This window comes from Ochotona princeps, chromosome 6, assembly GCF_030435755.1.
Source record: "Ochotona princeps isolate mOchPri1 chromosome 6, mOchPri1.hap1, whole genome shotgun sequence".
Taxonomy (NCBI): Eukaryota; Metazoa; Chordata; class Mammalia; order Lagomorpha; family Ochotonidae; genus Ochotona; species Ochotona princeps.
Window position 1 is genome coordinate 67,918,964 of NC_080837.1, and position 15,194 is coordinate 67,934,157.

The following is a 15,194-nucleotide window of genomic DNA, read 5'->3' on the forward strand; positions in this document are numbered from 1 at the left end:
GCTACATTAAGCAACTCTGAAGGACTCAAGGATTGCCAGGACACAAAAGCAATGCAAATTCCACCATGAGTCTGATCACAAAACCTTAACACAGAATGGAACAAAGCCCAGCATCCTCCCATGCAGAAGGTCTTTTAATCACGGACCTACAGGCATCCAAATCAATGCCTGGTGAGGCTCCTGGAAAGGAAAGAATGGTGATGTGAACAGAGGCACAAGACCGCCATAAGAATGAACATAACAATAATAATAGACCTAAGCATTGCAGGTTAAACCATGGTGGTTGAGTAGCATGATACCGGAAAGGGTCAGAGATGTGATAAAAAGGCTTCCAGCTCACCCTGCTGTAGGCCCCAGTGGCCTCAGATCAATAATATGAAACAGGACCATGGCTATTGCGCTTGTTATAGACATTCTGATGGCCAAGCATAATTCTGCACACAGAGAACAAGCCATGGAATCACAACCAGAATGTACCTCTCTATTTCCGCCTTATTTTCCCAATGATTACAATGTATACAGTAGGGGAAAAAAAACCTTGAAAATCCCTCAGAGTCAGCGATTAACAAATAAGCAAATCTACCACAGGATCACCAACTAAGCATGAAATTTATAAAAGAACCACAGAGAGCTTATAAGGAACCAGGGAAAAACTAGAAAAAATTTTATTTACATATATATGTACTATACGTGTGTGTGTATATATTAACTATAAATATGTGCGTCTGTATGTGTGTATATATACCCACATACAGAGGAGGAAGTGGCATGGGGAGGGAGAGGGAGGAAAGGAAGCAGGGGAGAGAGACATCTTCTAACTACTGATGGACTCTCCAAGACGCCTCAATGGCCAGGACTGGACTAGGCCAAAGTCAGGAGCCAGGAGCTCCATCTTGGTCTCTATGTGGGTGGCAGGGCCCCAAACACTTGGACCATCTGCTGTTGTTTTTCAGGCACATTAGCAGAAAGCTGGATCAGAAGTAGAAGAGCCAGGACTGAGCGGGCCCTCATATGGGATGTGGGCACCAAGGGCAGTTAAGCCACTGCATCCCAAGAATGACCCCAAGTTCTTGAATGTCTTGAAGAACCCTGTATTGGAGCCTCATGCAACTGGTAATAAGTGGGTTCTTTTTTATTTTTAAATGACATTTTATTTATTTGAAGGACTGACAGAGAGAAAGGAGGGAAGAGAGAATGTGTGTGAGACTGACAGATGCTCAAACGATGACAAAGCATGGATATAGCTATTTGGATAACTCAGTAAAAAAGACAGTTCAGTAAGGACCCTTTTGGAGATCTTCAAGCTTCAGACATTTTTAATGCTTGCACAGGAACCACCATGCTCAAGGAAATATGGCTTCATTACAAAGTCAGACAGAGGAACTGAAATATACCTTGGAAGAAAATGGCCTGTCAGTAAAATGAATGAAAATGGCAAGTTACCTGCCTTAACAGTCATTAAAAGAAATATTAGGCTTAAAGATAAATCAAGTTACTAAAGGCAGATAGCCAAAGTAAAAAGTTCATAGACAATATTAATATTTTTTGATTGAGAAGAAAAATTTTTCTATCCTCTTCTTTCTAAGCATGAATGATCGGTAAAACTCCCAAGCATTATTTTATTTAAAAATTAGACTTTATTTGTAAAATAAAATTAAATCTATAAACACTTAGAAAATTGATGGTAACAATGCATCCAAAAGCCAATTTAACATAAGACAGGAATTTACAGTCAACATAAACATAAGTAAGCTGAACCTACTTCCCAAGGCTGGTGGGATGCCAGACATGTGGGCCACACACAATACAAAGCTACTGAATAGATTAACATATAAATCTATTCAGGTTGTTATATTGGCCCCTCTTCCATCTTTCTTATGAAACCAAGCAGCTCACTCTTAACAAATTTTTCCATAAATACTTGGACAGAGAAGAAGGATGACTGGCATGCAAAATAATGTATAATTCAACTTAGGATCCCTACCCAATTTATCATGCAGGGGTCAGCATTTGGATTACTCCTATGAATTGTATGGATTGTCTTTTTCTTATAATTTAAAATTATAGATCATCTAGGGTAAATTAACAACATATGGTCAGGTTTATGTGCTCTGAGAACAATTCCATTTCACAAAACAAGCAGATTTAAAAGTAGTGCATAAATCCAAGCCAATCTTACTACCAAGACAATCAGCAGGGACCTCCCACGTGAACTCGATGGCCACAAACCTATTGAACTTGTACCACTGGCTCACTAAGTAAATATTGGGCTGTGGCCACTCAGGTACTCACTGCTCAGACCTACAGAGCAAATATAGAATTAGGCTGTGAGCGTCAGCTCATTACTAAGTCAACCAATGGCCAGCCCCTTGTTTGAACCTAAGGAAGGAAACTGGAGAGCAAACAGTTCATCTGCTGTCAAGTTGTGAAACTATTTAGAGCTGAGGACCCCCTATTTACACGGAACCTAAGACGACCTCCGGTTTGGATGAGCGCTATGTCTTCTCAGGTTTTAAGCAAACAATGAGACAGATCTGCTGATTCCAAAGGCCCACACTGGGCCCTGCCATGCACTCCCTTGCTTCCCGTGCTGTATAAATTATAAACTTGACAACACTCGAGTGTAGCAAACCATGAAGACCAAATGATTCAACTTCCAAAGCTCTCATTTCTACTACCTTTGAAACAAGGTTTACAGGCTTTTGTAGGCAACACCTATGTTCACAGGCAGTTTATATTCCTTGGAGTGTCCAAGAAACACACCCCCTTTTTGCAAAGAGCTTACTTTTCTCTCTAAGTGTGAGCGTTGCCATCACTACATTTCTGGTACCAAGCCCCTGAGAGCACCACCTTGGGATGACTGTGACTTCTGTCTTGAGTTACAGGGAGACAACACATCATACCCTATCTGCCACCACATCTTGTCAGCTGGGAGAACAGTGACTATGAAATGGAGAAGAGGAAGTTCAGCCACCCTGAGAAATGAGGCTTCACAGCTGCTTCCTCAAGTTACAACACGTGATAGGATCCCTGGTCGACAAAGGGCTAGCTGTGAGAGCCACAGAGCTCAAGAACTACTGCCTGCCTTCCTTCCTGTCCATTCTAGCAGCCAACAGTGAGAGACCCAACCAAACCACACACGTTGCTGTTAATTATGAGAACTAAAGGAAACTGCAAGTAATGACGGAGCAAATATCCTTCCCACCAAAGACAAGAGAAAAACATCTCTTGTATCTGTGACTTGATCTGAGGCAGGACATGCTTTATTTCTGTGGAACACTCAGGCTGGCACACGCAGGCACACACATGCACAGACACACATCCCTGCGGGAAGCAAGGCCTGCTGAGTTTTAAATGAACCTGCACTGCATCTGCCTCCTCGCCTGCCTCTTTTCCTGGGCGGGAGGTTTAATTAATGCTTTACCCAGAACCAATCCACACGAGAAACCCACTCTCTTTGGGAACCCAACGTTTAGGCTTCTATTTTCCTACTCTTCAATAAAAATCTCACTCGCCTCCTTTCTGTTCCAACAACGAATGTGCAGTCCACAAAACAGGGCACAAAGAACAAGAGCAAAGTGAGAATATCTCCTCTTGTTAGCTCTTTTTCTCTCTTTCAGATGCACAGAGGACACCCCAGTTTCAGAGCGAAAATAAAAACTAGGCCCCTTGACCCATCACTTCATGCCCATTGCATGCCTCTTTTGGCAGGTTCATAGCCAGGATGCTTGCAACAAGCCATCATGTGGCTTGCACCCCCACAGCAGAAAACACACCCCGCTTTCCCCATCCTGTGTCCCGTCCGCCCCACACCTTACCCTGTCTAGGAGGCTGTCCTGCAGCAGCGTCTCCTGAAGTGCTGGGGCCACCTCCTCCAAGCTCAACACGTGGCACAGGTCGGTAAGCTCCTCCTGACCCAGTGACCCGGTGCCCGTCGTATCAAAACTGTCAAACAGCTCCTTGAGTCGGGCCTCATGCTGATCCTGCTCCGCCTCATCCATCCCATAGCCCACAGCGCTCACCTGTGCAGGAACAAGACAGGGACAGGGTGAGGCATTCCCTCCTTGTGCACACTTGCCATGCTGCCAGTCCTTGGGTGCAGCTCTGTAGGTAACTCATTGCCTGGGACACACCCTGAAGGACCACAGCTCCCACAGGGGCACCTACAGGTTAAAAAGAAGACTCCCAAGGTTAAGGTTACCAGACTCAGGGGGTCACGCAGACAGAAAGTCACCCTCTTCTGCTCAGTCATCAGGCCGACTCCAGGCTGACAATGGTGTTCTAAGGGCTCGTCTGACCCAGAACTTGAGGGTCAAAAAGATGCCCTTGGGGCCAACCAGAAGGTTGGAGAGAAATACCAGGTTGCAGGCTGTGCCGTGGTCATGCTGCTGGGGTCCGCTTGGCTCAGTCTAGCAGATGCCTCACTCAAAGTGAGACTCAAGGCTCAGCCAGAGGCATTGTACAAGCTCCTTGTTTACAACATGGCTGAGTTCCCCACAAAGCAAGTCAATTAACTTGGTGGGTGAGATGTACGTGAGGTGTGACAAGTATTCCTTTGTGCATGCATCGGCCCGGGGGAGCATGAGATAATGCTCCGTTGCCTAGAGAATGGGGCATACACAGCCCCAACCTCTCAGGAGGTGAGGTTTGAAGAAGCTACAGACCAAACAACACGTCACCACAAGGAAGCTCCATCCTGTAGTGTCTCAGCTCTCCGACCCTCCTCCACCCTGTTCTGTCCTTTACACCTCGTGTAGGAAAAGACTGAAGGCATCAAGAACTCTCAGTCATTTTGCCACCAATATGCATCACCAAATTCTAGGTATCTGGTCCCTGTGATCTGTTGTATTCCTTGCAGGATAATCAATGTTTAATGTGTTGGCTAGGTTATCCCGAGGCAAGCCTGAAACCTGCACATGCAACAGTACCCCCATCATGATGCAAGCTGCCAAACACCATCTAGGAATGCCCTGGAGATAATGACTTCAGCCACCCCAGCAAAGCTCTCAGAACTGGGCCCAGGATGACAGAAGGAACATTTTGAACTGAACCTGAGTCAGCCAACTCTCTCACCTAGAGGGGGCGCTGCATAGAGCATATGGCTACAGCACCGGCCCTGGTATATGCTGGGATGTTGATCGCCACCAGACTGGGAACAGCTGGGCTTCTTATCGCTGGTCAGGGTTGCTCCGCAGTCCATCTGCTGTCTTCCCAGACCCAACATACCAAGCAGAAACACAACCTTCCCAAGGGCTGCAGCAGTGCAAGGGAACTTGTTGATGAGCAGGAAGAGCTCTGCTAGGCAGCCCCATGTTTATTAGAGCCACTCACTAAAGCGATGTGGCACAGCTGTGGTCCAGCCTCTGGCCTGGGACAGCTATCCCTCTCTATTCATGATCAGTATTTCCATTGCTAAGGTGCTCCTAGCTCTGGCCACCTTCCCAAGGTTGGCCCTTGGGGTTAACTAATCGCTATGTAAATATTTTCAAAATAAGTTGAGGCCGCTAGGTCCATACCAATGCAACATCAGAAAAGAGGCAACAAGGTGCTAAGCAAAGCCTGAGGTTTAGGACATTAGACAAGGCCAAGGGTTGGCGAATGAGATCCACTTGGGGTCTGCCCATTGTCAATCAATACCTGCTGGAATCCCCAGGGTGCTCTGTGATTTCCCAGGTTGCCATGGATCTCAGACTCACTGTGAGAGGGTGCTCTGTGATTTCCCGGGTTGCCATGGCTCTCAGACTCACTGTGAGTGTTACAGTCCCGTGGGACATCGTCTGACCAACTAACTCCATTCAACCCACACTATTCTGCTTTTGCCCAATTTTGCACACACAAAGGTGCATCAGAAGGCTCTTAGACAAACAGAATGAAGAGACAGATTGTGCTGTCAAAAGTTTGAAATCCATGTTTTTTCCTTAACATGCCATTTTCCACAAACTTTATGAAGCTCCCTGAAAAGAGAAAGAACTTTTAACACCTCCCCTTTCTCAAACTAGTGTTCAGGGCCAGGGATTTGTGCCTCTACGCCTATGAAAGGAGCAACAAAACAAAGTCCTGAGGTCAGGTCTCTTGGATTGCCTTGAATCCCAACAGTTATCACCCCAGGCTCTTCAGGAGCCACTGGGTTTCCATGAAATTCAAGCTCTTCCATTTTCCAGCAGCTTTCCTTTCTAAACATTTCTTTGTTCCTTGTTCCTCCTCCCTGCTTGTGACAGAGGTGGGTGGGGAGAAGCCCCACCCCTGTGGAACATAAGCTCTCTCTGGAAACATCCAGAAGACGTTACACATGGTGACAAGTTGTCAAGACTCATCTGGGACAGACACATTTTGCTGGTTGGTATTAGCTGCCAAATGTTCATCAGTAATTTCATGTGCAAAAATGTTTTTTCTCCCCACTTGGATTTTTTTTTTTGCGTCCCTGACCTTCAGGATGAGGTATGGACCTCCTGTGTCTTTTCTATCCTTTCCTTTACATGCACAATTCAATCTATTCTTCTTGTCAGGAACATGGTTAGCATCCTTGCCTGACTGCATGCACATTCCTTGAGCACAGATTCATCCTGAAGGTAAACTAGGCAAACAAGCACACAAAACTTGTCAAATACCTGCTTCTTCTCCACACACCCCTCCACTCCCCACAGCCTGCCCTCATTCAAAAGTGTTTTCAGATGCAGACACAGCGAAGCAAAAACCAGAGCGCTAACAGCAACTGCCAAAGAGCACTATGCGGAGCCATCTGAAGTTTAATTAAATGCATTGGCAATTGAGCCAATGGATTCACAAAGAGAATATGCACTGACATGCTTCCTTGAGTGTCTGCATTTGTACTCAGAGGGCAAGAACACCTGTCTGGAAGGGCTGTTCTGAGGGTTGAAGGTGGCAGAGAGGGGAAAGTGGCTAATCCCAGAGAAAGCTGATACAGGAGAGGACCTGAGAAAACAACTTATAAAATCCTGACTTGCAAAGAAAGCATAATCTTAAGGTAGCTTAAGTCACTCAGTCACAGACTCACCTTCAGAGAGGCAGAGCACTGCATTAGTAAACAGCAACAGCAGCAGGCAATGCTCAGTTTTTCCTTGCTTCTAGAAGACAATCACTGGGGGCAGCACTGTGGTGCAGTGGATTAAGCTACCACCTGTGCCACCAGTATGCCACATGAATACCACTTCGAATCCCAGCTGCTCCTCTTTTGACTCAGCTCCCTGCTACTGTGCCTGGGAAAGCAGCAGCAGATAGCCGAGGTGATTGGGTCCCTGCTGCCCATGCAGAAAACCCAGCTGGAGTCCTAATCTCCATGGCTTCATCCTGGTTCAACTCCGGTCACCACAGCTCATCAGGAGGGAACCAGTGGGTAGACAGAGCTCCCTTTGGCTCTTTCTCTCCACCTCTTCTCTGTAACTCTTTCATATAAACTAATAAACCTTTTTAGAAGAGAAAATCACTGATAAAGTTAATGTCAAATAAAGCAGAAAGGTTGAAATGCAGTTAGGAAGTTAGAGGGAATTTTTAAGTGTTACCATTACTTTAAACTTCTGAGCAGTTACTATGAGTCTGTGCTAAGTACTTTATGTACTACTCATGTTATCCTCCCAATTTGGTGGACAGATATTATCATATTCCCATTTCAGATGCTGTAACCGAGGCTTCGAGGAATCAGACAATGTGTCCAAAGACACAACACTAAAATGAGAGTGCAAGTGAGGTTTGAATTCTGCTCCACTCTACCTCCATCCTTCATGAATGGAACCTCGGAAAAGACTCCATTGGGAAGCTTATAACCACCTTTATATGTTAGCACACCAGCAACCAGCAAAGAATACCGTGACAATCAACTGTTTCTATTAGAAAGGGGACTTGGATTCCTCCTTCATGCCTCCCTAGATCTGCCGAGTGAGGTTACGGCCTACAAGGATGTACAGACAGAACAAGAATTCTCTGAAGAGGTGAAATTTTATACAAAGGTGGTCACGCAGCAACCCACATCCTCCATCATGAACACAGCCCAGGAATGGACAGACACTGCAGTCAGTCTCATCTATGGGATCCAGGGCTTTCCACAAAGCCTAACCAGACCCCATTCACACCAATCTCACTGACAAAAATTTGGGTTTTGAGTGACAAAACCTCCTTTGGACTGCAAAGAACAATTCCAGTTTCATGAAGCCTGCCATAACCTGGGTCTTCTTTTCATTGTTTACCTTTCCCATTCAATTGTTTGAAGCCTTCTGACTCATCTGGAATAATAATAATAATAATAATTTAAAAAACCAGTGTGGGCCACGGTTTGGAATTCCAACTGGGGCTAGTTCAAAAGAGACAGATGCACATGGCCATTAATCAAAACACTTATCCCCAATCACCACCCATAATGCCTGTGATTTCAAGCAGTTTCCTTCCAAATGACTCCAAGCAAGGCTGCCAGTATGCAGTCCACCCTGACAGGCAGTCCAGCAGATCTGCACACCCCTCCTCTTCCCCAGCTTGGCCACCGGAGCTGATAACAACTTCACTGCACCAGCTGGGACTGCAGGCGAAACACGCAGAGGTGCTGCGGGGCCACAAAGGCCTCAACCTAAGGCCAGTATAAAGCGGACCCAGGAACTCGTGGACATCCCAGCACCCAAGGCACTAGAAAGGAATTTGGCAAAACGGCTCCCTGGCCAAAGGGGATGTCTGTGGTGGGACAGAGAAAGTAAAAGGGGACCAAGTCTGGCAAGGGAACACCAAATACTAAGCACCAGGCCTGATCCCCTAGCCTAGGCCTTTTATTTCCCCTCCAGATGGCCCAGCAGCTGAACAGCTTGGTGGAATTTCTGGAAGCCCCTCTAGGCTCGGCCACCCTCCTTGCTAGGCATCATAATAAATGTGCTAAGATATGTGTGCAGACAGAGCTGTCGGAGGCTCACGGACCATGCAGGGACCTCCAAGCAACTAATTCAGTTACTTTAGAGCTGGAGGGATGAACAGACCTACACACCTTGCCTTGGCAAAGCTTTCCTTTCAGGTCTGCAGCTCCCGTCATTTGCCAAGTCAGAGCCTAACAATGCCAATGATCCAATTTCACCGCTTCTCTTCTGTCTTTTCTGCAAACACTTGAAAAGCTGCAAAGGTTTCCAGGCTTACCATTTTTGGACCAATTTCCATATAAAAGGAAACAGGGTCCAGCAGAAACTCAGGTTTCATCAAAGCTCAACAGGACAAGTGTTTGCCGCCATGTAGGTATTTACACAGGAGACAACTTACACCCCAAATGACTGCCCATCCTTGGCAGCACACAGATGCTGTCCGTACTGCCTCTCTGCTGAGACAGCCCCGCACTCCTAACTGGGGTTACCCAGGCAGGAACCACAGTGTAAAAATACAACACAAAAGGTTCAGCATTATTGTACAGAGGAAAATATCACATTCAATCAGTTTAAAAGAAAACCTCAGCCTTCGCTTAGCCAACTCTAAAATTTAAGTTAACTAAGGGCACCCTTCTAGCATTCATTCTAAACCGTAAACCAGCTATAGCATTTACTATCCTAAAGGATGCAACCACCCTGCGCTCTTGTTAAATCTAACAGCAGGTGGATTACCCAATCAAGTAGTTAACTCAGGGTAGCTGGAAGAAAAACCATTAACATCGCATAATGCAGCCTCAATAACCTGTAATCAACTAAGTGAAATTACAAAAGCAGAAAACAGAGTTCTAGGTTACTGTTTTCTAAAACAGAGCTTTTAACAACTTTCACTTCTTAGGCTATATTTACTCAAATTCACTGGGGATGCTTGAAGCTGTGAGTTTAAGAGCTTGCTCTTTCACAAGGGTTAACAATGTTTCCCCAACTTTATTTTTAAAGCAAACAGTACCCTGTAGATGGTCTGTAACACTATCCACCCCAAAGCCTGAATAAATGGCTAATTGTTGATACAAGCTGCAACAAAGAAGCATCCTAATTACAAAGTGGTTCATTTGCAAAATCCCATAATCTTTTTAAAATTCTATTTTAGTTGCTAGTAGGATAAAAATACTTTTGCAAGCTTCAGTGAGCCTTCCCACAAGGCCCTGTCCAACAGATGCAGACTCAATAGGCAGAATTCAAACTGCATTATTTATTGGCAACTAGAAAAAAATAAATGTTCTAAAAAGGCTTTTGGTTGTTGCATCTCTCTCAAACGCTCTGCATAAACTTGCCAGCCCTCTTATTCATGTAAGACTGATAACACAGACTTCCATTATCAACATAAAATGGAGGCACCAAATTAGTGAGAAGTTGGTTTAGAAAGTCATTTTCACTGACATTTACAACAATGCATCTGATTATTGGACTCATAGATGTTACATCAGGATCACCTGTTTAGAATTCTCCGGGTGTGTCATAGTTAACATCTTGATACTAAGGGTCGTATTATATATCTGAAATGAAGCAAAACACACAGCATTCCGAGCAAGTGCCAGTGACGTGATTGATTCTTGATTTTTTAATGTCAAGACCACACTGGTGATGGCTCCCCCTCTGCCGCTCCTAAAGTCAATCTCTGTATTGGCAGCACCTCTAGCAGGTGTGGACCCAGTAGCTTTCTCCTCCCTGCAGTTCAGAAAGCATCCCACTGAAACCCCTCAGCGAACAGGTCAAAATCAATCTTCACAGCAACTCCCCAACCATTCCCAGCACCTCTCTCCCGGAGGGGACCCTACCAACTCCTGCCTCGGCCGGCCTGTGCTCTGACGGCCCCAGCAGCCTGGGAATTTTGCCAGCTCCCTCCCAACTGCGGAGCGAGATCAACCCATTACCCAGGTCACCCACCGAGCTAATCCGCTCATCATTGGAGCCGGCTGGAGATCCCATTAAGCTAACAGGAAACAGAAGAAAGCACAACTCCACGACGCTGGCCAAGCCTCTCTGATGCTACAGCATCGGCAGGACCCAGCTGGCCGCTCCTGGGGACGCAGGAGCTCGGCTCAGGCGCCCCCCTCCCCAGACTCAGCCAGAAGTCCCATCCTAAAAACAAATTGCTCGTGCAATCTTCCCTGACTCCACGCACCCAGGAGCCGGACGACACGGCCCAGCGTGGAGAGTCCCCAGCACAAGGGCGGGGGCTCTGGCTCCGCCAAGAACAGCGAGCAAAGGGTCCCATTCTACGCCAACTGCCTGGACGCGGGCCCCTAGGCGAGGACGGGTTCCGCCTCGACCCTGGGTTGCCCTCCTACCTCGCTCTTTCAATTTCACAGCGGTGCGCATTGGATGGGACCAGCAAAGCCATCCCCTTGAGGCGGCTGGTGGAGCAGCAACACGAGCCATTCAGGGATCCCGGCGGCTTCCGCCCGAGACACTGCACCCTCCCGTCCCGTGGCTCCGGCGACAAGGGCTTTCCATGTCCGCCCACCCGTCATCCCGCTTTCAAGGAGCCGCGCGGCGCGGGCAAAGTCGGATACAGCATCCACGCGCTCGGGACAGTCTCGCGATCCCCCCGACGGCGCGGGCTGACACCCCGTGATTCCCTGCAGCACGCTCCGGCGTGACCACCATCCTGCGAGCTCCCGGGGACCCAGATCCGCCCTGTGTTCCTCCCCCCCAACCCCCAGCCCATCTCAAAACCGCGGCAGCTTCAACTCGGGGCTGCCCGCGGAGCCCGGGACAAGCGGCCAGGGTGAGCGAGGAAAGCGCGAAAAGGCAGCCCCGCGTCCCTGGCAACCCGCGCTGCTGCAGCAGCGGCATCCCCGGGCCGCCAGCCGCGCCGTGGCCCGCCGCCTACCTTCCGAGGGCCTCTCGCGGCGCCCGGCGTTGGGCCGAGCTGGCGGCGACACGCTTTGTTCGGGCCCGGGAAGCCGGACGAGACTTGGTAGCCGGTTCGGGGGCGCGAGTCCCTCTAAAGGTCGGGCGCCGGGACCCGCGCGAGCGTCATCTCCAGCTGCAAGGAGGCAGCGCTCCTGAAAGCTCGGCGCCGAGGACCGCTCCGGCCCCGGCGGAGGAAGCTCCGGGGTGTCTCTGCAGCCGCCACCTCCTCCGGGCGCGCCAGGCCTGCGCGCACCCCAAGGCCGCGGCTCGGCTCCCCGGGGTGGGCAGGCGGGCGCCCAGCTTAGCGCGGGTCCCGGGGCTCAGGCGCCCGGTGCCACTGCGGGGACCATGGCCGCGGGCGCCCCGAGCTCTGCACGCCGGGGAGGAAGAGCCCGGCCCGCGGCGAAAGGAGGAGCGGGAGGACGAGGAGGAGGAGTCAGGGCGATGCCGGGCCCGGCTCGGCTCCTCCTCCTCGGCCCGCGCGGCTCCGGGAGGCCGAGGGAGGAGCTGGAGGGCGCAGCCCGGGCCAACGGCGGCTTCGTCGCCTCCCTCCGAGCCCCCGCCTCCCACATTTGAACTTGGAAACGCCCCGGGACTCGGGTTGCGGCCACCCGAGGCCTGCGACTCTGAGCTCGCGTCCCGGTCTCCTGGCCAACGCGCCCTCAAGCGAACCGCATTCCCTAAAAACCCCCGCACCTCCCGGGCAGACCCTGTCTCCACGCCAGGGACCCCGCCTCCGCCTGCCGCGAGCGGGACCTAGAGATGGGCTGCTGTGGGGTTCGGCCCTGGATTTCCCAGCCCTTTGCCCACTGGGACGAGGGGAACGGAGGCGAAAGGGCTCGAGGCTGGACCCCGCGCCCGGCGTCGAGTGAGTGCTGCCGCGGGATCCCGACCGGCTAGCGCACCTGCTCGCCGCGTCCTCTTGGGCTCCTGGTCGCGGCCACTGCACACGCTCCCACTCCCCTTTCCCGTGGCTTTCCCCCACGCCCTGACAGCGGGTCCGGAGCCCAGGCCTAGCGGCGGCGCGGAAACTACAATCAGCGGACCACGCCCTCGGGCCGCCCTCTGGGGAGCTGTGGCCTTAACCGAGTCGCTCTTGGAGGAGGATTTGCACGATGCCTCACGACCCACGAGTCCGTGATTTTAGCAGGAAACTCGAGAAAGTGCCCCTCCGCGCCCCCGCCAAGCGGCAGGCAGTGAGAAAACTTGGCTTTATGGAGAACCCGGGAAGCGACGACCGGACCTCATCTTCTTGCTGCCCTTAGGAGGCAGCCCTTGCACCCATTTTGCCAAGGTCGGGTTCACAAGCTTGCTCTGGATCACACAGCAAAGGCTCGTGTAGCAAAGCTGGAGTTCCGAGGCACATCACATATGTGACAAACGCGCATAGACCAAAATACAGAAACATAAGGCCCAGGGAGAATTAAATGAGGCCAGTGGATTATAGGGTAGCAAAGTCAGGTTTCTGTTCAGGTGGCTGCAGTACACTTAGGCAAAACGTCACCACTGGGGAAGACTGGGTGAAGGGCTTCCGAGGACATCACCGATTTGCTAATACTTTGATGGGAATCTATACTTGTCTCAAAATTTACACAAACAAAAATTTTAAGCGAAACAGTCCTTTAAATAACAAAACAAAACAATGTTCTTCTGTGCACACATTGTGCCTACAGAATAAGGACTGTTCATGATGCACTCTCCTTTTAGAAGAGAAAGAAAAATCGTTGTGTTATTGGAAAGCAATAGAGATCTCCCATCTGCTGATTCACTCCTAAAAGCCTTCAACAGCTGGGGCTGGGCCAAAGCCAGGGTGCCAGAACCTGGGTGCTTGGGTGGCAGGGGCCCAAGCATTTGAGCCATCACCTGCTGCTGTGCAGGGTGCACAGTAGTCCGGAGCAGAATTGGGAGTGGAGGAGCCCAAACAAGGACCTTAGCACTGTGACACAGGGTGTGGCGTTCCAAGCAGCATCCTAATCACTAAATCGAAGGCTTGTCCCTGCTCCTCTTGGATAAGCACAAGTTTGCCTGTGTGCTGGATTCTTGGCTGTCCATTTCAACAACAACAACAACAACAACAACAACAACAACACACACACACACACACATCATGAACCTATTGCCAGAATACATGCATAGATGTTTATCTTATAGATAAAAGAAGGTAATGCTCCCTGTATAATGACTAGCAGCCATCCAGCAGGTAAAAATGGAGACATTTTCTCATGGCTTTTCCAGTCACTGCCCCGCTGGCATATTCCTACTGGCTCTCTCTGCAGGCACCCCATCTCAGCCTGCAGTAGACCTCAAGGAAGAGATGATTCATTACCATAAAACAGTGGCTCCTGAAGGTCAAGGGAAGATGGACTTTAGATCCTATGGAGGATCAGAACAGATGGGGTTGTGTGTCTGGAGACACACAGGGCATGCTTCTGGACAGGAGCCCGTAGAAGGAGTTAGAACTGGGAGTGGAGATGGCCCACAGGCTGGCTTCAGAGAAAAGCCCACAGCAAAACCGCTATGCGGTGTGGTGGGCAAGAACAAGCCCACCAAGGCGGGTCACCTCTTAACACAGTATGCCTGCCTGCAATCAAGCTTGCACAGGGCAACCAGGCTGCAGAGTGGAAAAACAAACAAAACAAGGACTTCCCTTGGAACTTGGCATTTGAGCTCTTCCCTGTGAAGCAAACAATAACAACAGAAGTGGCAGCCAAGCCTCAGTGACACATTATATGCAATATGAGAAAAAAGCAAATGTAAGCATTTACCCAGAATTAATATCATTTGCAAACCAAATTTCGGCCTTTTCTGTATTTTCATTCTTTTTGTTTATTTTTGATTTCAAGTCTGTTTGCAAAGAGCCCTGCCCAAGGACCCAGGAACTTGGAAGTATTTGCTTATGCCTTGAGATGCAGAGACACCCCGCAGAGGGACAGCAAGAACTCCCACACACAGGTCACCCTCTAAATGCCTCAAGTGGCTGACAAGGAAGGGGGCTGGAGTAAAACCTGCGGACAGGAACTCCATCCAGGTCTCGAACTGTCACCACTGCCCCTCAAGGTCATCACTGGCAGGAGAACTGAGGTCAAGAACCAGGGCCAGAGCTGGGTATCCAATCCAGGTGCTCTGATGTGGGCTGCTGGCATCCTAACTTCCTGCTCACCTGCCAGGCCAAACACCCAGTCTCATGCATGGCACTTTTTAAGTAGGTGCCGGGGGAAGAAGAGAGAAAAGCCAGGCTTTGTATATTTCCCGGAATCTGATTAGTTTTTTTTTCCCCCAAGTCAAGGAGAGGCTACAGCTGTCAGCAGATTCTGTCTACACCCTCAAGTCACAGGCGGACACAACTTATTGTCCTACACAGCTGCTGGAGACTCTTGTGTCACTCCCGTAGCAGCTCCCAGGATCAAACATCTTTAATGGCTGTCTGAC

General features: G+C 49.4%; 1 protein-coding gene across 5 annotated transcripts in view; it reads right to left on the reverse strand.

Moving 5' to 3' along the window:
- The window catches only part of NIN (ninein), a 96,733-nt gene extending 84,568 nt beyond the window's left edge, over positions 1-12,165 (reverse strand). For 3 of the 5 annotated variants that reach the window (XM_058666392.1, XM_058666394.1, XM_058666393.1), the window contains exons 1-2: positions 11,743-12,164; positions 3,819-4,022 (exon numbers count right to left, since the gene is read on the reverse strand). In XM_058666392.1, coding sequence (XP_058522375.1) covers positions 3,819-4,001 — 183 coding nt within the window. In that variant the 5' untranslated portion in view covers positions 4,002-4,022; positions 11,743-12,164. Of the gene's footprint in view, positions 1-3,818; positions 4,023-11,742 lie in introns of all 5 variants that reach the window. The other 2 variants (XM_058666396.1, XM_058666395.1) reach the window with 2 other exon arrangements.
- Between the last annotated feature and the right edge of the window lie 3,029 nt (positions 12,166-15,194).